Consider the following 20,308-nt stretch of genomic DNA (forward strand, 5'->3'; position numbering starts at 1 on the left):
TTGAGTATACATTTAGTGCTTCTTCCAAGGCTTTTTGATTAGACTTCTGAAAATTCTTTAAGTTACGCGCACTCATAAAGGGCTGTCATAGTTTCCAAAAACATCGATAGGTCTGTAATACTATCATAGAAAATCGATACTATTGCAATATTATTGCTCAAAATCACTAAAAAAAAAAAAGAAAATATGCACGCCATTTACAAAAGCAATAATAATAATATTTTCAGAAATATCTAAATTTTTTAATGTATTAGACCTCTTAAAATATATTTATATTCAAATAATTAGCTCATTTTTAAGACCTTTCCGATCCTTAAATTTTATTTAATACCTGAAACAATCGAACAAATTTCTTGTATATTTATTTTTATACTATCGGCATACCGACGATTGGCCAGACCCAAGCCGATAATATCGATAGTGTCATCGATGATTGTGCACTCTGGCAGGTACATCCACGCAAAAAAAGCTAATTCGAGCGAAGAAAAAATTCTTTCACCGCTAAATTGATTTAAAATAACGCCTTCGCTGGCCCAGTGGTCGGGTAATTAGTTAGCCCCAAGATGACGCGCGTAACGAGAAGTGAAATCTCGCTGGACATGGAGTTCTGGGTGGAGGAACTGTCGCCGGCACAGTTGGCGTACTACGAGAAGATCACCAACGAGCACAATGCGGTTAAGGGAGCGCTCAAGAACGCGGTGAGCGCCAACGAGGGCAAGGAACTCTTCAGCGGCCAGGTGTTCCAGGCATACTCCTTCAAAGGCAAGGTGCTGCAGGAGCTCAAGGAGGCCACGCTTCCCAAAAAGCCGCCCAAGGCGGCGGATCCCCCTCTTGCGCCTGTTACCCCAGTGACTGGCACTGGACGGGGGCGTGGCCGACCACCGCGCCAGCCCTCTAACATCGCCTACCTGGAGTCGTCTGACGAGGGCGACGACGATGTCCCGCTGGCCAAGCGATTGGCCCTGTCGGTGGGCAAAAAAGCCGTGGCCGTGGCCAATGCATCCTCCACATCTTCTCCGAAACTGGGCAAGAAGGCAGTCTCTGCGGGCAGTTCCTCTGGCAAATCTTCACCGCTCCCCAAGAGCAGCGGAAAAATGCCCAAGGAACCCAAGCCTGACATAGAGTCGCCGCCCAAGAACTACCGCCCCGCCGAGGTCAACTCAGTGGGTGGCCTGGTCGTTGGTAGCACTGATGAAAGCAAGGACAGCAAGGACGGCAAGGAGAGCAAGGACAACAAAATGCAGGGCAAGACATACCCGTCACTTGTTGTGCTTGCCAAGCCGTTCCTCAAGATCAAGGACATGGCTGCAACACGTAGCAAGCTGGACTCAAAGGTCAAACTGGTGCTCATGCTGACGCCCAATAAGTTCTGCGAGTGGCTGCTCCAGGAGGGACTCCTCCGCGCCCAACAACATTGCATCAATCATCGAAACAACGAGCTGAAGTTAGGTGAGTCGTTTAGGACCTCTTATTACCATTAAACTTTATACTAATTGATTATTTTTTCATATAGGCATATATTCGGATGTGACCAAATTCCCGTATACCGGTGGCTATGTCTGGATCAGCGAATGCTGCCCCTACCGTTTCGTGTCGGTATTCAATAATTCAATTTTTGAAGGAGCCCAGCACCCGCCCACATTCCTGCTGAAACTGATATATCATTGGGCCTGCCAGACCAGCATACAGAATGTGGTGCAGTGGGTCAAGGTAGACAGTGTTTACATCAAGGGAATCTACACCTGGCTAAGAGCCATTTGCACCTTGGCAGTGCATCAAAAGTGCAAGAAGTTAGGCGGCCCTGGCAAGTTTGTAGAGGTAACAATTAGTTGGTAATATAAAAGAGTCTTTAATCACAGTCTTCACTTTCTAAATAAAGGTTGGCGTCATTTCCCTGGGCACCACATCGCAAGACGGATCGCAGCGCCAGGTTAAGGTGGAGGTTCTTGGCGTCTATGACTACGCGGAGAAATCCATTCGACTGCGTGCCGTGGAGCCCATCACCGATGGCGATCGCAACTACAAGAAGCGATTCCAGGCTATTCTGGAGCCACTTTCGCGCTGGGTGCACAAGGACAGCACCATTTGCATTGATTTGACCGTGGACAAGATCACCCTGTTCAGCATGGGATTCAAAAATATCGTCCAGGCAGCCGCCACTGACAACACAGCCAAGCACAATAACTCTGCTGTGATGGAGTACTTGCGCCGGATTGTGCCGCGCATGTTCCAGAACACACTATCGCTGCTCTCGCGACAGATGATCCAGCAATTCCTTGACGAGCTAGTCTGGCGGGAATCATTTGGCACCTATGCCCTGCAGGCATTCAACAACATTATTATACATATCGCCGAGCAGACGAGGGTCACCACCAATGAGACCATTACCCAGCGTCTGTATCAGGTAAGCAGAAAAAGACAGGCTGGCCAACAATCACTCAATACCTTTTCCGTTTAGGTGGCCACCAATCCGTTCAAGGACTGGAGTGTTTTGCCCGCCAACTACAAGGAGACCCCGGCCAATGCGGCTCCCAAGCGCCTGAAGAAACGTTAGTAGTTTCGTACTTTTCTACCCAGTTTTAATTAAGGCCGTGACTAGAATAATGCGTATTGATAATCTGTTAAGCAAGTGCCTGCGTTTCTCACTCCAAAGTGAAATGTTTTCGTTCTGTTTGATCATTTCGGTTAAGCCAAGTGCTGCGCTCAGGTCCAAGCTATTATCCTCTATTTGTGCTATGTGAATTTTGAATTTATATAATCATTGGGAGTGGAGTGTAATATTGTTATACTCAATATAAAATTTAAGTTTAACAGTTTGGCATCTTTCGTGTTAACTTATTTTAAAGCACACTCTTAAGAAAACGACCAATAAACTTGCAACAAATTTAAGAACTATCTTTTTATTTGATTTCCTTTTTCATTTGGAGTGATAAAACGCAAAATTACATGTAATATTTAATTTGATTGGAATAAGATTCCACATCAAAAATGGACGATAGACTGTTTTATAATAATTAAGTTATGCTATTTGGTTAAGTTAAGTAAGACTTCATTGTAAATCGGTATATTGTATGTTTTTAGCCATCAACGATGCCGACTACGTTGCCTCTACAAAAATTCCAAAGAAGGAGAAGGATATTATACCCACTGGAGCCAAGCGTGGCCGTCCACCAAATGCGCTGAGCACTCCGCCACCGCAAATGCCAGTTAAGAAGGGTCCAGGACGTCCTCCGGGCAGTACCAATCAGCCAAAAGGTGACAAAGCAACGACATCCAAGTTTTCTGGTCCTGCTTCAATATCTAAAGGTCTGGCAAAATCATTTGCAGCCAAAGCACTTGCGGCAAAAACACCAGGTAAAAAATCAAAGGAGAAGGAAGAAAGCATCCCGGTGGTTATTAAGAAGGAAGTGGACGATCTTAAGGGCCTAGAGGAACTGTACTACGGCATTAGCGATGGCACGGACGAGTACTATGAGATGTTTCCATACAGCACACCCCGAACCGCCCACAACAATCTGGCCAAGACGGTGGAATGTCCGATCTGCCTAAATGGCGACTCCTTTGATTCCAACGAGAAGCTGCAGACGCACTTGGTGTCGCATATTTCGCCCGAAGGTAAGCAGCATCAGTTCCAGTGTCTTTTCTGCCTGGAGAAGCACCCCACGGAGTCAGTTTTGGCCAAGCACAACCAGATCATGCATCCAACCGAGACAAAGACAGAGGGCTCGCCCTCCTACTATTGCCTAATCTGTCAGCAGCGTCACAATTCCCTACACCTTCTGACTGCCCATCTGCAAAAGGCGCACAGCACGCTGGAGCTGCCATATTGGTGCCACTCCTGCGGTTATCGTTCATCCTCACACCGCGATCTGGTCAGGCATTTCTACGACGACCACAAGCACCAGAACTTCCTGCAGTGTCCCTACTGCTTGGATGTGAGTACCTTAAATTGTAGTTGATTGTGTAAGACTTTATAAGAGTGAGTACCTTCTTTCAGATATTCTACTTCTCGAAACGCGGCGTTGTTAACCAGCTGCGCATTGAACACTACTTCCTGCATTTAGACGAGCACATCAACAAGCGGGATCCCTCGCTGCGCTGTCAAAAGTGCTCGCTTACCTTCCTCGAAAAGGGCGATCTTAAGCAGCACGCCGTGCAGCATCATGTCAGCATGATCAAGACCAACAAACCGGTGCGACTCTTGCTCAACAACTCACTGTTGATTCCGCCTCCAAAGATTCGCACACACCACCGAGAGCAGCCGCCGTTCTCCACGTACAAGCGCCCAGTATTCTTTGCTTTCCTGGAGGGCAAGACTTGTGCCGAGTGCAACACTGATTACGCAAGCGAAGAGACACATTACACGTGAGTAAAGAAATCTTTAAACCATTTATTTATTAGCTAAGTTAAGCAAAATGTGCCAGCGCTCGCAAGAGAAAACCAAAGCAGATAATATCCAACCGAATCCCAAAACACACCAGCCCAATCGCAAAGTGTTCAGATCGATAGCTTGAAAACCCAAAACATTGTCTAGAAACCTCACGTATCCAGCCAGCATTGCATCGTTGAAGTCCGAGATCAGCCAATGATGCAGCAGTCCCGTATCCTGAATCATCATTATGAACATGTTGAGGGTCGACTCAAAGTGGCTGTCAATGCGCATGGGATAACCAATTTGTGGGGATCCCAAGCATGCGGGTGAAAACCGAAATATCGGTTTAAATGCATACTGTTGTTGCATAGCGAAAAATTCCCAGCGTTCTTCGGTGAATGGATAGGCGTAGCTGCGATTAAAACTGAGAAGGGCGGATACCTGCTCACTGGCGTTAACTGCCACCAACAGAGGAATCACTTTGTCCACTAATCTTGGCTCCACATGGCGTAAAATAGTTTTAACTTCGTAGTCCTTGACCAGAACCCTTTGCTGCTGCTGGACAAGTTGATCGATGTTATTGACTTGCTCCCCCACTACCAAGGCGGTAAAAAAGCTGTCCAACTCAATGTTGTACCAACTTGTAGTAATGAATCCCAGGATAGTTAGTTGTATAAAAACGACGCAGTGGCGCCATGTTGGTCTGTACATTGTTATGGGTGAGCTTATGTAAATAATTTTGCTTACGGCATCCAGAAAACTCAAACCCAAGCGCTGAGCCCAGCTGCTAACACTCGGAGTCAGCCAATAGAGAATACCACTTATGTATATCACTCCGAAAAACAGAATATACCAGCTGTTCAGATGGAATGGTCGCAGTAGATACATGTGTCGAGGAATCTCGTTTCGAACTGGCACAATTAAACAAGTTTGGTATATGAGTAGCGGATAACTCTTGACGGTGTTGACCAGGGTGCTAACGTAAGGGTGCAGGGAGATTTCCAATTTTCCGTCTATTATCATCTGTATAATCCGGCTTATATTCGCACTAGTTGTAGGGCCAAGATCTTCATCGGGGTTAGTCAAGTGTAGCGAGGCGTTATGATGATGCAAATACTCTACAAAGGCACGATATGCATATCCTCGCATCTGCTTTCGCTTTGTTAATGGATCTTGAACTTGAAACACTCTTGGAATATCATTCTCCGCTGGAGTTGACACCACATATCCCTGGAAATTCGTGGTTGCAGGGGGAAAGAGCGGATTCGAATTAATGTTGAGCTTAAAGAATCGCACTGCCGGATATGGAGTGTAGGAGTAAATTTGATCCCTATGCAGGACAATAACTTTGAGGAATTGATAGTGGAACAGTGTTTTGAATATGGAGTAAATATCATTTTGGGAATCACTTTGGAAGGTCAGCAAGACAATCAAACGACTTCGTCTCAATTTTCTCAGACTACTGTCCAGTGTAAACCATCCAATGTCCTGTTTTCCATTACAAAAGAACAAACTGATGGCATTGTTTTCAGTGAGATTAAAATGGCCAAGAGGCCTTAGCTTTTCAGGTTGTGAAAATGAATCCGTTGCTACGGTAGTAACTCCCATTGTTTGATGCAGCCAAATGATCAGACCATTGAGATCATCCCTTTTCGTACTGCCTTCCACGAAGATTGCTGTATTTGTCCACTGTTCTCGAGAAGATATGACTTCTAATACTGATTTTAGCATAGTCACATTGTAGCCAGCTCCTAGCTGTACGAATGCAAACAGGAACAGAGTCGTAAGTACTTTGCACATGGTGTTTGATTCGACTGTGACAGGTGAGAACCCCAGGAAGACGTTTATAAGCTAGAAATTAATTAATTTAATGCAGTTTAATGGATCCTGATTGGTCTTATCGCGGAAGTTCGACAGAATTAAGTGAGGTAATAAGTTTTAGTTAATTTGTTGGGGGTGTGAGCACATTATGTATGTAACCGCTCATCAAAAATGTTCTTTTCTTTTATATTTCAGCGGCTGGCTGCACTGCGTTAAGTGCAATTACCAGACCTGTTGTGAGCGAGCTCAATTCCGTCATGGCGTTGATTGCAATGGAAACTTTGTGGACGCCATGGAGGTGAATATGCCGCAGGAGATGCACTGCATTTGCGGTTTTGCCACCGGCAATGGCAACAAGATGGCTCAACACTTGGCCAACTGTTCACTTAGCACCTGCTATCCCAGTTTGGAGGCGGCCAATGAGAATGCCGTTAAACGCAATATGCTGGACATGTTGGGTTTGGTGCGACGCGATGGCGAAACCTCGGGCGAAGGTGCAGAAATTGGCGATGCTGCCGAAGATGTCCCCGACCACAACTCCGATATATTGCCGCCGCCGGAAGATCAGCAGTTGCAGCAGCATCATCAGGAAGTAGAGCACCAGCAACAGATGCAGGAGCCGGATCAGCAGGTTGAGCCCCAAGCGGAGCTTCAACAGGAGTACTTGTCGGCACCAGTGGAGCATGAGCCCGTGCAGAATCTTCCGGTTCATCAGAGCATGCCCGTGCAGCAGCCCGGTCCAATACAATTCGGCGAAATGGAGGCTGCCCCCGTCATGCTGGATCCCCAGCAGCAGGTCCAGGCCACTCCGGATTACGCCCAAGTCTCGGTGGTGCAACAGCACCAGCAGCAGCAACCCTATGGCTTGAGCAACTACGGCCAGAGCTCTTTGGCCACGGATATTGACATGCCGTTGATTGGCGAGCTGTCCGAGCCAAATGCTCCGCCCACGCCACAGTTTCTGGGCGAGGTCCACACACCAATGTTTGATGCAGTGGCCGCCGCCGAGCAGCAGCACTATCACGCCCAGCACCATCATCACCCTCAATGATACAAGCCACATGGAAAGTTAAAATCACGCGACTACACCCTCCACTGGCAGAACTACTAGTTGGAGTTCATCCCAAACATTCTGATCGCACATCGGCCATATCCCGGATTTAATATAGCAACTGAAATCAACACGGCAATATCTAAACACGAACAATACAATATGAAGGCAGTTAAAATTGTATAGGATCTTTTTAAGCAATGAAAAATAAGCACTTTTGACATTAACTAACATCTTGAATGAAATCTCAATTGCACAAAGGTCGATTATACCGGATTTACGCATTTCCGCAAGAAATATCCATTTATCTCGGTGTAACCATTCCTCTCCAATGGGATCTTTATCTTTACATTTTTAATATCTTTAATATATTATAAATCATTTGGATATTAAAAACTAATCATTTGTAAATGACGCAAATACATTGTAATTTTAATAAATCTACTTGTCCTTAAATTTGGCTTTTAATTAATGAGTTTGAAATTCCAAGTAATAATTGGTCTTTTAATTAAGATCAAGATGTATACATTGGTAATTACATTAACTGGTCAAATTAATATACAAAGATTAATACTCATTTTATGGCATTTATTCTTAATCCATTTGCAGTAATTGGTATATATAAAATTGTTGGAATAGTTAAATTACCATTAGATAAGGAATTTAATGAGGTTATTATAATGTGAATTAGATAAATTAGTGACGATGGCAAATCCTCCAGCGTTCGCACAGGAAAACCATAGCGGACAATAGCCATCCACAGGCAAGGACTGCCCACCCCAGACGCAAATAATCGATATCCAGGGAATGGAACCCAAGCTTGTTGTCCAGAAGTCTAACGTAACCAGCGCGCATTGCATCGTTGAAATCGGATACGAACCAATGTTGCAGCAATCCTGTCGCCTGGATTCTCATGATGAATATGTTAAGGGACCACTGCAGATGGCAGTCCCGTCGCATCGGATAACCTATTATTGGGGATCCTAGGCATGCGGATGAGAACCTGAAGATAGGTTTGAAGGCGTATTGTTGCTGCAGCGAGAAAAACTCCCAGCGTTCCAGGGTGAAAGGATAGGCGTAGCTGCGATTGAATGCCAAAAGAGCGGATACCTGCTCACTGGCATTCACGCCCACTAAAAGTGGGGCTGTTCCATTGACCAAATGCGGTTTCACATGGCGCAGGATAGTGTTGACCTCGTAATACTTCACCAGTACTTTTTGCTGTTGCTGAATGAGCTGTTCCATGCTGTCCACCTGCTCACCCATTACCAGAGTGGTGAAGAAGCTGGCTAACTGAATGCTGTACAGGTTGGTAACCACAAATCCCAGAATAGCCAGCTTAAAAGAAACCAAAAAGTACCTCAGGGATGGGTTGTAAACCCTTGAAGAGGAGCATATATATATTATTCGGCTGATGCTTTCCAGAAAGTTTAAGCTAATCCGTTGATCCCAGCTGCAATGTTCCGATCCAGGCTGAATCCAGTATAGTACTCCGCTGATATAGATAACAGAGCCGAGCAGAATTACCCAGCTCCACTGGTTGAGAGGCAGCAGAAGATACATGTGGCGGGCTATCTCGTTCCTTACTGGAACTATTAGGCAATTGGTGGCCACCAGCAATGGATAGCTATGGTCTCCTTTATTCTCCGGCACGTCCACATATGGATGCAAGGAGATCTCCAATTGGCCATCCCATATCTGCTGTATTATTTTTCCCATATTCACACTGCTGGTGGTGGAATGATCCTGGTGGGGATTACTCACGTGCAACGATGCATTGTGCCGAGCAAGATACTCCACAAATGTGCGATATCCAAATCCTCTAATTTGCTTGTATCCAGTTTTCTGATCCCGCACAAAAAACACTCGCGGAATATCATTCTCCACTGGGGTGGACACCACATACCCCTGAAAATCCTGAGTACTTGGAGGGAATAGCGGATCTGAGTTAAGGTCCAGCTTATAGAAACTTACCACCGGATATGGAGTGTATGAGTATATCTGGTCCTGGTGCAGCACAAGAACGTTAAGGAACTGAAAATGCCACAGGGTCTTAAATACATCCTTTATGGCATTGTAAGAATCATTTCGGTTGGTGGGCAAAACGACAATCAGTCGAATATGACGCAATTTTCGAAGACCCCTGTCCAGATTAAACCAAATCAACTCCTCAGTGCTGTGGCAAAAGAGCAAACTAACCGAATTGTCAGCATTTATGTTGTAGTGACCCAGAGGATACTCGTTTTGGGCTGGTCCAGATGTATCCACCGTGTGATAAGTTACTTTCATCGTATGTTGCAGCCAAATGATAAGACTATTCAGCTCATCCGCATTCGTATTGCTCCCTATAAAGATGGGGGTGTTTTTCCAATGCTCCCGTCTGCTTATTATTGTCAAGACAGATTTCACGAAAGTTATGTTGTGACCTCCTTGGATGAGTTGCAACTGGACACGAGTGGAAATAAGCACCAGGAGAACCAGAACTGTGCGCATTGTGGTTGATTTTGCTATGAGTTTTCGATGTCCTTGCATCAGACTTATAAGGAAGGCTATAATTGAAATGATTAAATATAATCACGGTTGATTGGCCTTATCAATGATCAGAAAAGAGGGAAAATTACAGTGTGCTACATTTTTAGTGTTTTTGAGTCTAACCGTTATTTTTATTTCGGGTTCTAAAAGTACGCATCGGAAATAGTTGAAAGTATTAACTTAAGACCCATTTGTGTTTGAATTTAAAACATATTTTAAATTTAAATTCAAAGTACATTTTTGCTATATTTTAAAGAACAATTGAACTTTTAATTTCATGTCTTCTGAAATATTGTGGAAAAGAACGTAACTTTTTATGAGAAGTGTATACTGTGTATCAAAATTGGTTGTAATTATTATATATATATAATCTGCATTTCAGTTATTTTTACCTTTTTATTCTCTGTTTTGCATACTTACAAAAATGTTGAAGACATGACATTGAATTTTAGATCGGCTTGAGAGATATAGCCGTTACTAATCTAATTTTATCCACAACATCCAAACGCGAGCTGAGTCAGAGAAAACACAAATGGTTTTTTCCGATGTAAAGTTCTTGAATTAAATCGCAGCAATAATTATGGGGATAATTAATTTTATTTTCTTAATTATTTATTTGGAGGTGAGCATTGATTTATTGCACGTCGGGTGGACAAAAAAGAATAAACATATTTAAAGTTTTGCTAAAAACGTGTGGGAATATACAAAACACGTGAAAATAAATTAAAATTACGACTAAACAAGGAAACATCATTGTACGAAATCTTGAAATTGTTAAAAGTCCACAACCTTTACATAAGAATATTTGTTTAGGGGTATCGCAAGAAAAAGTCAACCATTAATACTTTTGAAACAAAATGGTATAAACTTCCTTGGAAAGATTTTTGAAGTTATGGAATCAAGAACCCCAAGAATTATAATTTCTGTTGTTGTCGTTGCTTAGATTGCAGTAGAGCAGACAAAACCAGAGCGGTATCCAACTCTTGTTGATTTCCAGGTTCATTGTCTAGAGATATTTCAGCAGCACGTTCGTGGAATCTGGCCAAGACACGGGCTCGATAGTCTAAAGGAAATTATGCAAATTAAATTTTGAAATAGGTAATATTTATACGAATGTTAAAACTCACCCACACTGCTCGCCAGGGGATTGCCAGTTAGCCGAAGAGTTTCTAGCAGTGGAAGATTTGCGACAAAATCGACTTCGTCGAGCTCTTCGATCTGATTGGAGCTCAGATCCAGGTTTACCAGTGAAAGCAACTTCCGCAGGCCACTCAGAGTCTTGATTTTATTCTGCGCCAGCTTTAAAGTGACAAGATTTCCCATCGTCAGGTGCCAGTCCACGCACTCTGCTATGAGATTTCCTGACAACGAAAGCAGCTGAAGATGGGGAAGCTCGGCTAAATTTTGGACGGTCCGTATTCGATTTTGCTCGAGGATCAGGCGCTTTAGTTTCGGAGCTGTTCTTACACTGCTATCGATTTGGGTTAGCAGATTGCCTGTCAGATCCAGTTCGGTAATTTCTTGCCAGGCATCCGCACTGACCAAGACACTACCATTCGAAGTGGAGGAACCGGAACCGGAGGAGGATGCAATGATTGCCTCTGGCAAAAGGCTTGGCACATCACAGTTCTTGTGGAGATTGTCGCAGAGCAGCACTTGGTTTATACTCTGTATGGTTGTGTTATGGACACAGATTGTCTGGAGAGTTGGCTTGAGAAGCTCGATATCCACAATGTTTTCCGTGGACAAGGCCGAGAACTTTAGCGTCTTGAGATTGCGAAAGGCATTTAGATTAAAGTTTAGTCTATTTGGAATGATATTGCTTCGTCCGATGGGCACATCCACGGTATTGTAGTCCTGGGCATAGCTGGCGTTGTCCTTTACCGGAGTCACCACCAAAGCCACAAGCTGTGTGCAAAAGTCCAGGACGTGCGAGAAGTCAAATTTGCCACCACGATCCAGACTCGGCGGACAAGGAAGACTTAGCCGCTCACTTATAGCAAAGACCTGTGGAAGGGGAGTAAAAAGAAAAACAGTAAGTGGATATTTTAAAATTTATTTTATGCTTCCATTGCATTCTTGTCCTCAACAGTTTTCGTGTTCTTTAAAGGATACAGTTCACTCTCTTCGGTTGCTAAGAATTTTCCCATCAGTTTATAGAGCAAAGCTATTCCCAGATACTTTCGCTCCTTATTTGATAAACTACTTCGAGCTTGACCGCAGTAAACACCCAACCGCCGGTTGGTCAAGTGATTCATACTGAGAGCATCGATAATAGAAGCCTCACGAGTTTGCGCATCTTGTGACGAGATGCCTCGGAATGTCTGTAGTAATAAGACCCCACGTTTGGCCCTCCAAATCGACACTATTAAGGCTAATTTGGGGTCCTTGACTAACGTAAAGCTGTTTACTTCATCCATCGATTTCTGGGCTCTTTTAAGATGAACATAAGGGCGAGTGGCCTTGCCTTTTCCTACGTAGAAAATGGCTCGAAGGAAAGTGTACCAAACATCGATTTTATGAAGATTTCTTGCCCGTTCCCTCAGATTATTGGTAACCCGTGGATCCAGCAACAAATAGTTGAAGTAATGTCGATTTATACAGTCATTCTCCTGATACCATTTACTATGCTGTTTCACATACTTGTAGAGGTACTTGATATTTTCAAAATTTATCTCTGAATTAATAGTCCTTTCCAGCTCTGCAGAGAAACTAGTGTGGTGTTTGTGAAGCGTACCCAGGGAATAGCTTATGCCTCTACCTTTGACCAGGTGGCTGAAGATATTGCTAAGCTGCGATTGGCTAGCTTGGATCAAACTAAATACTAATAATTTTGACATATTTCAGTGTAAGCGAAGGAAACAGCTAAACATTAAATTCAAAGGTAATAACTTACCTCCAGGGCTGAAAGGTTGTACTCCTTCTTGGAGCTGAGCAGTGCATCTCCACTCTCGTTGAAGAGTTTAGCTAGGTCTTGCAGCAGGTAAATGATGTCGTACTTGTTAAAATCCAGGAACTCGGCCAGAGCCCGGGGAAGTTCCGTGCGGAAGTAGATGAGCAGCTCCTGGAGATATGTTTCCAGCTGTTCCCTCCGCTGTTCCAGAAAAGCGGGCTGTCTATTTCCGACAAGCTGAAAATAGGGTATTAATCATACAGATTGAGTAACTTCATTGGGGGCGTATGTATGTACCTTCTTCGGCGGCAGCAGCTTCTTGCTGATAGATATCTCGCCCACCAGCTTCTCGTGGAGCTGGGCAAAATCTCTGTAGCGCCGCTCCACCAGCCACTCCACCTTTCCCACCCGTAACTTTATGTCGTAGTAGGTCACCCCGCCGCTGGAGTTTTCATTGGTGAATTTCGGAACCGTCACCGTCGTGTCCTCGTGCTGGCGATAATAGCAAGCCATCGCTGTCCTTTCCGCTTCCCTGAGATATTTTCAAGCATCCGGGTACGCATCCAGCAGGTAATCATTTGATAAACATTGTCCAATCAGCCAGCTCGTCCACCAGTGCTGTCGATTTTTGCAGCCAAAATAGTGTAGCTAAAAAAAGATAGCTAAATAACAAAACTTGCATTTCTACTTAAAAATTTCTAACGCTATTATGTGTTATTAAAACAAGTTACAAGTATTTAAAATGCTGGATTAATACAAAAGAGAGTATTTAGATTACGTTTTATGCTATACAATTAGAAACGTAAGCTCTAGCACTAAAAAAAAGTTAAAGTCGCAGCGCTGCCCTTCGCTTTAAAAAATACCAAATAGTATTTTTTAGGTTTACATACTAAGTCCTCCCTCGAATGCTATCGAAATATCGATTGTATGGCATTCGGCTTTTTTGTTTATATTTGCTTGCTGGCATTTTCAGTTCTAAGAACAATTGTTTTAAACGTTTATTAGTTTAACTAAGCAATGCCAGTGACTAGGCAATCCGAAAAGTAGTTTACATATCCGTGTTGAAGAGAGACGACCTCTAAAATGGCCTTCCTTGGCGACTGTGTGATCGTATTTGTGTCGCAGGCAAGTGGGAGTCTCAATTTGGATATGTGAATTAGAGTAACTTCCATTTTACCCAATTGCAGATGGTATTCTTCGCCGGCGGCTGGTTGTTTTTCAACAAGGAACTCTTCAAGCACTATGAGATTCGACACATATCCGTTCAGTTGATCTTTTCATCCACATTCGCATTATCCATAACCATGTTCGAGTTGATCATATTCGAAATCATCGACGTCCTGGAGTCCAGTTCGCGGTACTTCCATTGGCGACTGGGTCTTACATTGCTGCTGTTTATGACGACGGCTGTGATACCTATTTACATTTGCTACTCTGTGATACACAGCATTTCGATCTGTAAGTATACCATTTTATTATGAAAAAGGCAAGTAACTATATCCCGTCTTCTTAGTTTCCGATAGATGGGTCAGAATTCTGACCACATTCTGTTGGTTCGTCTTTCTTTACGGACTTTGGCGGATTGGGGAGCCATTTCCCTTGCTAAGCGCCTCCCATGGCATCTTTACGATCGAACAGGGCGTTTCCCGGATAAGTGTGATTGGGGTCACCGTAATGGCCATTCTCTCTGGCTTCGGTGCCGTTAACTATCCATACACAAGCATGGCCTATTTCATCAAGTAATCGAATTGCTATAAAACTTCCTCTTATCTCAATGTGACATGCACTTACTTTCCTTTTTTGGCAGGCCAGTGTCTAAGAATGACATCATCTGCTTCGAGCGCCGCCTGGCTCTGACGGTAGACATGCTGACGGCCAAGAAGCGGAGGATTTCCCTGGCTGTCTATAATCACAACAAACTGCACCCAGCAAAACCCAGAATTTGGGATATGCTTACCTCCGCAGTTCAACGCAACACAAGCAATGGCGAAGGTTGACATAGGTGCCATTCTTGAGTATTTATTTTTATTCAATATTTTTTAAATTTTCAGACATCAATCAGTTAAAACAAGAAGTTTACGGTTTGGAGGAGTTGTTACGCTCTGTTTTCTTGGAACTAAGTTCTTTAAAAAACATGGAAGAACGCCAAAGATGGTCGCAAACATTGAAGGGAAAATACTTCAATGTGCTGGGCCACTTTTTTAGTGTTTATTGTGTCTATAAGATATTTATGGTAGGCCGCATACCTAGATAACAAAATTATTATTAATTTCTATTGTTAATAGTGTTGCATCAACATCATCTTCGATAGAGTTGGCCGCAAGGATCCAGTGACACGTGGCCTAGAGATTGCCATACATTGGTGCGGTTTTGACATAGACTTTGCCTTTTGGAATCAGCATATATCATTTTTGCTCGTTGGCTGCATTGTGGTCACATCCATAAGAGGGTTGCTGCTGACGCTCACGAAGGTGTGTTAACTTTTTAAATTTTGTTTTTACTTTTCCTGAGCTAATTTTAATATTTTACAGTTCTTCTACCGCATTTCATCGAGCAAGTCGAGCAACATTATCGTGCTGATCTTGGGTCAGATAATGGGAATGTACTTTTGTTCCTCTGTGCTGCTCATGCGCATGAACATGCCAGCCGAGTACAGGGTGATCATTACCGAGGTTCTGGGAAATCTGCACTTCAACTTCTATCATCGTTGGTTCGACGTCATATTCCTGGTCAGCGCATTGACCACCATCATTGTTCTTTATTTGTCACGCAAGCCAGTTCGCGTGGACGATTCCGATCTGCACTGATTAGCTTAAACGCTTGAGGGCCCTCGGCTCATCTGATAGGATAAGCAGAATTGATTTAGAACCAGTTAGCCTAATTATTGCAAGCTTTAAGTTATGTAAATCCGTGTATATACCAGTGTGTATGTATGTAATTAATGCAGAATAGGGTATCTATCTGTATATCGATGCACAAAAATCAAAGTTACATTTGTTTGTATAAGTAATAAATAATGCAACGAACTGTTTAACTCTAAAAACTAACTATGATATTTTCCCACCTAAAAATAATAGGTATTTGTTCGCAGCTTCAGCATCCTGGTTTAAAGCTTTCGAGAAGCTTTTTAGCTGTTTAATTTAGGTCTTTGGGTTACCAGTTGACTGCCGTGGTTATTTTGTTCGCTCAATTTTGAGTGAGTCACGTTTTAACATTGGAGCAGTTAAAATTACTACTGTATTTCATTCCCAATGTTCCCTTGTCTAAATTTAGTGCTCTGTAGCTTCATGAGTGAAACTGTAACGAATTGTTGGGTAACTTGGTGCGGGTTTGTTTAGAGAGGGAAGTTCTAATGGGCTAGTTTAGGTCGGGTAGAAAATTTGTGTACAACAAATAATAAATGTAAATATTTATTCTTTTAAAATAATATTTATCTCTCCGACGTTTACTTACATTTTGCCAATTTTGCCCTGCAAATGCTCCCTATGAGATTTGACCTAGCTCGTGAAGAAGTCCTTCGTTTCAGTATATGTACCTTCCAAACACCTGAGGCCTCTCTAAAAGGAATTTCTCCTACACTCAATTCCATTGCCCATTGCCCGAGGCCTTTGGAGGACAGAAAAATTACAACATAAAATTGCAATTGCAATTAAAGATGGGCAACTTTTTAAAAGTCCCGAAAAACGCGATGCTACGGGACAGAAAATAAAAATTGCCAACTGTTCCCGGTCCCAAGCCGGCAGATAAGGATATAACCATGTGCGCACTTTGCTGGCTAAAAATGCCATTAAAATGTTGCGGCTGCCGCAGATCCAGCCGAGCGAAAAGCATTCCGAGTGTCTAGATGAATAAATCATGAAATAAAAATGATTGAAGGGTTCCCACGGGGCGACAATGTGAGGTGGGGGGAGGAAAAAAAGGCAGAAGGTTGCGAACCCAAAAACTGCAGTCTGAAGCGCAATATATGACTGTGAATCAATCAGATGGAAACCCGATGAATTCGTAACTAAGCACGGAGGAGAGACAACGCTTTGCCTAATTAGACAGAAAATGCTTTGGAAAATGGGGCACTGCTTTCTCCCTTTTGCGTGTTTACGTTTAACCTTATCGATTTCATCGATTAGTGATTGATAATGTGTGCTGGCCTGCTTAGCTTGCTCTGCTTGGGCCGACTTCATGGTCATTATGCAAATTTGCCAAGCAATTGATTAGAATTTCATTTACATTACGCATACGCCCCGTATGCCGAGGCTGCCATAATTAACGCTGCATGCCCCATGCACGGTGGGCTAATTAGCATAAATTCAATTAGTTTCCTTGTTTGCACCTTCGGTTGTCTCCGGAGTTTTCCCCACACTACCTTTGTGTACTATAAGTATATACTTACCTGATCTTATTGACGGAAAGCATATAGCTTGGCTTAAGGCTTGAGCGGTTTGTTGTTGCGCAAACAAAATCCCCTATTTCTCTACCCCTTTCTTCCTATCTTCTTGATAGCCCTATGCATATTTAGCATATTTTCTACTTGACATTTGACCTTTTGTCTTGCATTGGACCAGATTCGCGAAGCCTGACTTTCGACTAAGGTAACAACTGGCGTTTGTGACTGCGGTTATCTGTTTGAGTCTCGCCTCGGGACATGAGAAAGACATTAGCATAAGCAGGCGGCATTTGTTCAGATTGCCGACGAATTTGTGACAAGTTATGCAATAGGTCTTCAGTTAGATTTACATACGATTCCCTGTGAGATAAATGTGCCTGGGATAATAGCACGTGGGGGACTTAGTTGAAAATAAAGATTTTTGTCCTTAAATCAGGTAAGAAGATAAATGTTTTGCTAAAAAAAAAATGGCAGTAAAACTTTTCTTTCGGAATGCCAAAACATTTAGGCTCTTTAACAGTTTATGCAGGCTTAAAGAATATTTTGAAAACAACAAAATTTTATTAAAGGATAAAAACTCTTATTAAAATTAAAAACGGTCTTCGTTGTGTCTTTTCATTTACCTTATTAATATTAAACAGGTTCAATAAGAAAAACTATAAAACCTTTTATGTAGGTACATTATTTTGTGGTTGTTAAGTTAATGGTTAAATATAAAGAGAAATCGTAATGATTTGTCGATATTACATTAGCTTGATCAGATTTTTTTCTCCATCCGCAGCCAACTGGATCTGGCTTAATGACCACCGTTTGCCATCCGTTAACCTTTTGCTTTGGCTTTAGCTCCATTTAACCTCGTCGATTGGCTGCGCTCGAGAGTTCCCACCTAGCAACCAACCAACTAATTAGGACCCATCTCCGTCGACGAGCTGAGCGACTCATTAGTGGACGGCTCCACATAATTAAAGCTACAATTCCGGCGAAACCAAAATGCAACGGTTCAGTAATCAAGGCACTTGGCAATTATTACATTGATTACCAGATGAGTGCCATAAATGCCCGTAGGACGCGATGACCAGTCCACAGAGGAAATTAAAAGACACTCCTGTACATAGCAATGTCCAGTTCATTAGGCATGGCGCTGAGGGGAATATCCACCTGGTCGTGCTACCTTTTCAACTTAAAACCGAATACAAAATATCTCTGTCCAGTGCCGGGTTGCAATCAAATTATTTGCTCTATCAAATATTTAAAGGTTTTGCAACGTTCCCCGGCCATGAGAAATGATAGCAGGGCAATTGAAATTGGCAGTAAAACAGGGTAATCTGTAAATCAATATTTAAATGGAGTTAAGAGGTATGTACGTACCAGCTTACATGTAATTAAAGGTGAACCATTTGAATTTTTAATGAGTTACGCGTTTATTTATTTACTTAACTTCTGTATTTCTTGAAAGGCACCCTGTTTCAGGAAATGTATTAACGTTTTTTGTTGCCCAGCCTTGATGTATGTTAAACATGGCATTTTTTTATGTCCCAACAGAACTCAGATGTGCGCCGTCATCGTGGATAATCATGATGCTGAGTGGGCAAGGGTAAAATCAGACTAGGCGTATATCTATATGGCGATTCAATAATTTAATGACCAGTTAAATTAAACAGACGAAGTGAAAAGGACATAGTGTGTTAAATTAACGATTGACCCACACTCCGTCAACGACTGCAGCTATTTATTATGCAAGTGCTTTCCCTTCGGCATCGCATTTTTACCTGCAAACTTTGCCAGGATTATTGCTCCATTTTGCGCTCCAATGAATCTCGCAGAACTCACGCCAAAGTTTAACGGGCACGTGAGTGTGCCAGCGCCTCATAAAAGTGCCATAAATGTTGATAAGACATGTTTGTCATAGGTGAGCCTGTGTGTCAGCACCTTTGGGTGCACCCTGCAGGATTGTTCTGGCGGAGGAGCAAAAAAAAAGTGCCAAGTAGTTTGTCGGCCCGATATCCCACAGATTGCTTTATTACACCTCGAACGAGCACAATGTAGGTGCTGAGCCATCTGTGCGGATTCATGATTTACATTCCAATTTGTCAGCTTATTAGGCGGGGCTCAAAAGCCATCTTCTTGAGCATAGTAGTTTGAGACGTTATAGAGATTTTTCGCTTGGAAGTATATTGGCAAAGAAAAAAAGAATTTTATGAATAAATTTGTAGTTAAGAAGAGTGTTTTACTGATATCTACTTTGGTATTAGAAAAGATCCATTTTTATTATAGTGTCTGAAATAAAATGTTTAATACTGGTAAATATATCAATTAAAATCGTATAATGTATTAAAGCTAGAATAATCTAGAGTTAATAGGATATATAAAGTATCGTTGATTAGCTCCAGAAAAGTTAATTAAATTTTATGATTCAGTAGTTTTTTCGTGGGGACCTAAATATGATTTAGCTTCTTAACAAAAAATCTCTCTGTGTAACCACTAATTTCTGAAAAGCCACGATTGCACCCATTTCTCCATTAGCGGTGGGTCAACCCATGCGATTGTGATTGTACCGCCAACTGGCCATTTCCAGCGAGCAGCTAACGCTGTCAATGATGGCCTCAATCACAGCTGTCATAAACAGCGACAGTGTCCTTCCGTCTCTGTGTACCCGTGGCTACACGATGGTCCATCGAAAGGGAAGAATATCCAGGATACATCCAGAATGCCAGCCAGACAGTCACAGAGAGGGCAAAGAGTGACACTTCCATCGACTGAGTTTTGTGTCTCCTTTGTGGTGCCATCCAGTGCTATTAATACGGAAATTATGCAAATTGAATTGACTTTCGCCGAGCCAGGCTGAGTCCCATTAAGCGGTGTTTAAGTTGTTTTCTCGCTGCAAGGTGTTTATATACGAATTCCGCAAAGATTAGGAATATCTGAAGAGGCAGGAAAAGTCTTAAAGGCTTAGATATGTTAAACTCGACCTATTTGCATCTCCATGGTGACGACAAAACTCGAAAATAAATTTTGATTTTTTGTTAAAGTCTGGGTAGCTATTTTAATTCTATTGGTTATTTTGTTTTGAGAATGTGTTAAAGTCTATTCTTCCCCTTTTATTGTTATACTCAGAATTTTCAAAATAAAGTTTTGCCTTGAAACATTGTAGAAAAAGTTTGTTTAAGGCGCGTATCATTTATACGCCCCGTTGGCGCACGAGTTTTTGTTGAAATTGTTAACTGTGTCGGCATTAAGGTGAAAAGAACCAGCAGAATA

The 20,308-nt window shown here is 42.6% G+C and overlaps 6 protein-coding genes across 8 annotated transcripts; 2 read left to right on the plus strand and 4 right to left on the minus strand.

The window, feature by feature from the left end:
- Positions 1 to 436: 436 nt before the first annotated feature.
- LOC108039885 lies at positions 437 to 7,700 on the plus strand. Of its 2 annotated transcripts, XM_017117052.1 has the most exons (8): positions 437 to 1,449; positions 1,514 to 1,818; positions 1,880 to 2,404; positions 2,459 to 2,549; positions 3,082 to 3,255; positions 3,328 to 3,935; positions 3,998 to 4,365; positions 6,389 to 7,700. In XM_017117052.1, exons 1-8 carry the CDS (start codon positions 564 to 566, stop codon positions 7,242 to 7,244), a joined length of 3,813 nt encoding a protein of 1,270 aa, XP_016972541.1. In that variant the 5' UTR covers positions 437 to 563; the 3' UTR covers positions 7,245 to 7,700. The 2 variants fall into 2 exon arrangements, with proteins under 2 accessions (XP_016972541.1, XP_016972540.1); XM_017117051.1 differs by having other exon boundaries at positions 3,082 to 3,935.
- Positions 4,377 to 6,172, minus strand: LOC108039887. Its single transcript, XM_017117053.1, has one exon. It carries the CDS (start codon positions 6,170 to 6,172, stop codon positions 4,391 to 4,393), a length of 1,782 nt encoding a protein of 593 aa, XP_016972542.1. The 3' UTR covers positions 4,377 to 4,390.
- A 240-nt stretch (positions 7,701 to 7,940) lies between the features above and the next one.
- Positions 7,941 to 9,737, minus strand: LOC108039783. The gene has a single exon (XM_017116868.1). It carries the CDS (start codon positions 9,735 to 9,737, stop codon positions 7,941 to 7,943), a length of 1,797 nt encoding a protein of 598 aa, XP_016972357.1.
- A 617-nt stretch (positions 9,738 to 10,354) lies between these two features.
- Positions 10,355 to 13,272, minus strand: LOC108039913 (nischarin). The gene is made up of 4 exons (XM_017117088.1): positions 12,967 to 13,272; positions 12,673 to 12,906; positions 10,904 to 11,783; positions 10,355 to 10,839 (listed from the first exon to the last, which is right to left on the minus strand). Exons 1-4 carry the CDS (start codon positions 13,180 to 13,182, stop codon positions 10,691 to 10,693), a joined length of 1,479 nt encoding a protein of 492 aa, XP_016972577.1. The 5' UTR covers positions 13,183 to 13,272; the 3' UTR covers positions 10,355 to 10,690.
- LOC108039914 (ankyrin repeat and LEM domain-containing protein 1) lies at positions 11,819 to 12,642 on the minus strand. Of its 2 annotated transcripts, none has more exons than XM_017117089.1 (2): positions 12,538 to 12,631; positions 11,819 to 12,477 (listed from the first exon to the last, which is right to left on the minus strand). In XM_017117089.1, the coding sequence occupies exons 1-2, from the start codon at positions 12,614 to 12,616 to the stop codon at positions 11,837 to 11,839; spliced, it is 720 nt and encodes a 239-aa protein (XP_016972578.1). In that variant the 5' UTR covers positions 12,617 to 12,631; the 3' UTR covers positions 11,819 to 11,836. The 2 variants fall into 2 exon arrangements, 1 of the variants encoding a protein (XP_016972578.1); XR_001769039.1 differs by having other exon boundaries at positions 12,374 to 12,488; positions 12,538 to 12,642.
- A 321-nt stretch (positions 13,273 to 13,593) lies between the features above and the next one.
- LOC108039791 (Golgi pH regulator) lies at positions 13,594 to 15,700 on the plus strand. Its single transcript, XM_017116875.1, has 7 exons — positions 13,594 to 13,794; positions 13,857 to 14,127; positions 14,183 to 14,408; positions 14,477 to 14,661; positions 14,721 to 14,902; positions 14,955 to 15,140; positions 15,201 to 15,700. Exons 1-7 carry the CDS (start codon positions 13,753 to 13,755, stop codon positions 15,474 to 15,476), a joined length of 1,368 nt encoding a protein of 455 aa, XP_016972364.1. The 5' UTR covers positions 13,594 to 13,752; the 3' UTR covers positions 15,477 to 15,700.
- The last annotated feature ends 4,608 nt before the right edge of the window (positions 15,701 to 20,308 follow it).

Source organism: Drosophila rhopaloa, unplaced genomic scaffold (assembly GCF_018152115.1).
Source record: "Drosophila rhopaloa isolate 14029-0021.01 unplaced genomic scaffold, ASM1815211v1 contig_115, whole genome shotgun sequence".
Lineage (NCBI taxonomy): Eukaryota > Metazoa > Arthropoda > Insecta > Diptera > Drosophilidae > Drosophila > Drosophila rhopaloa.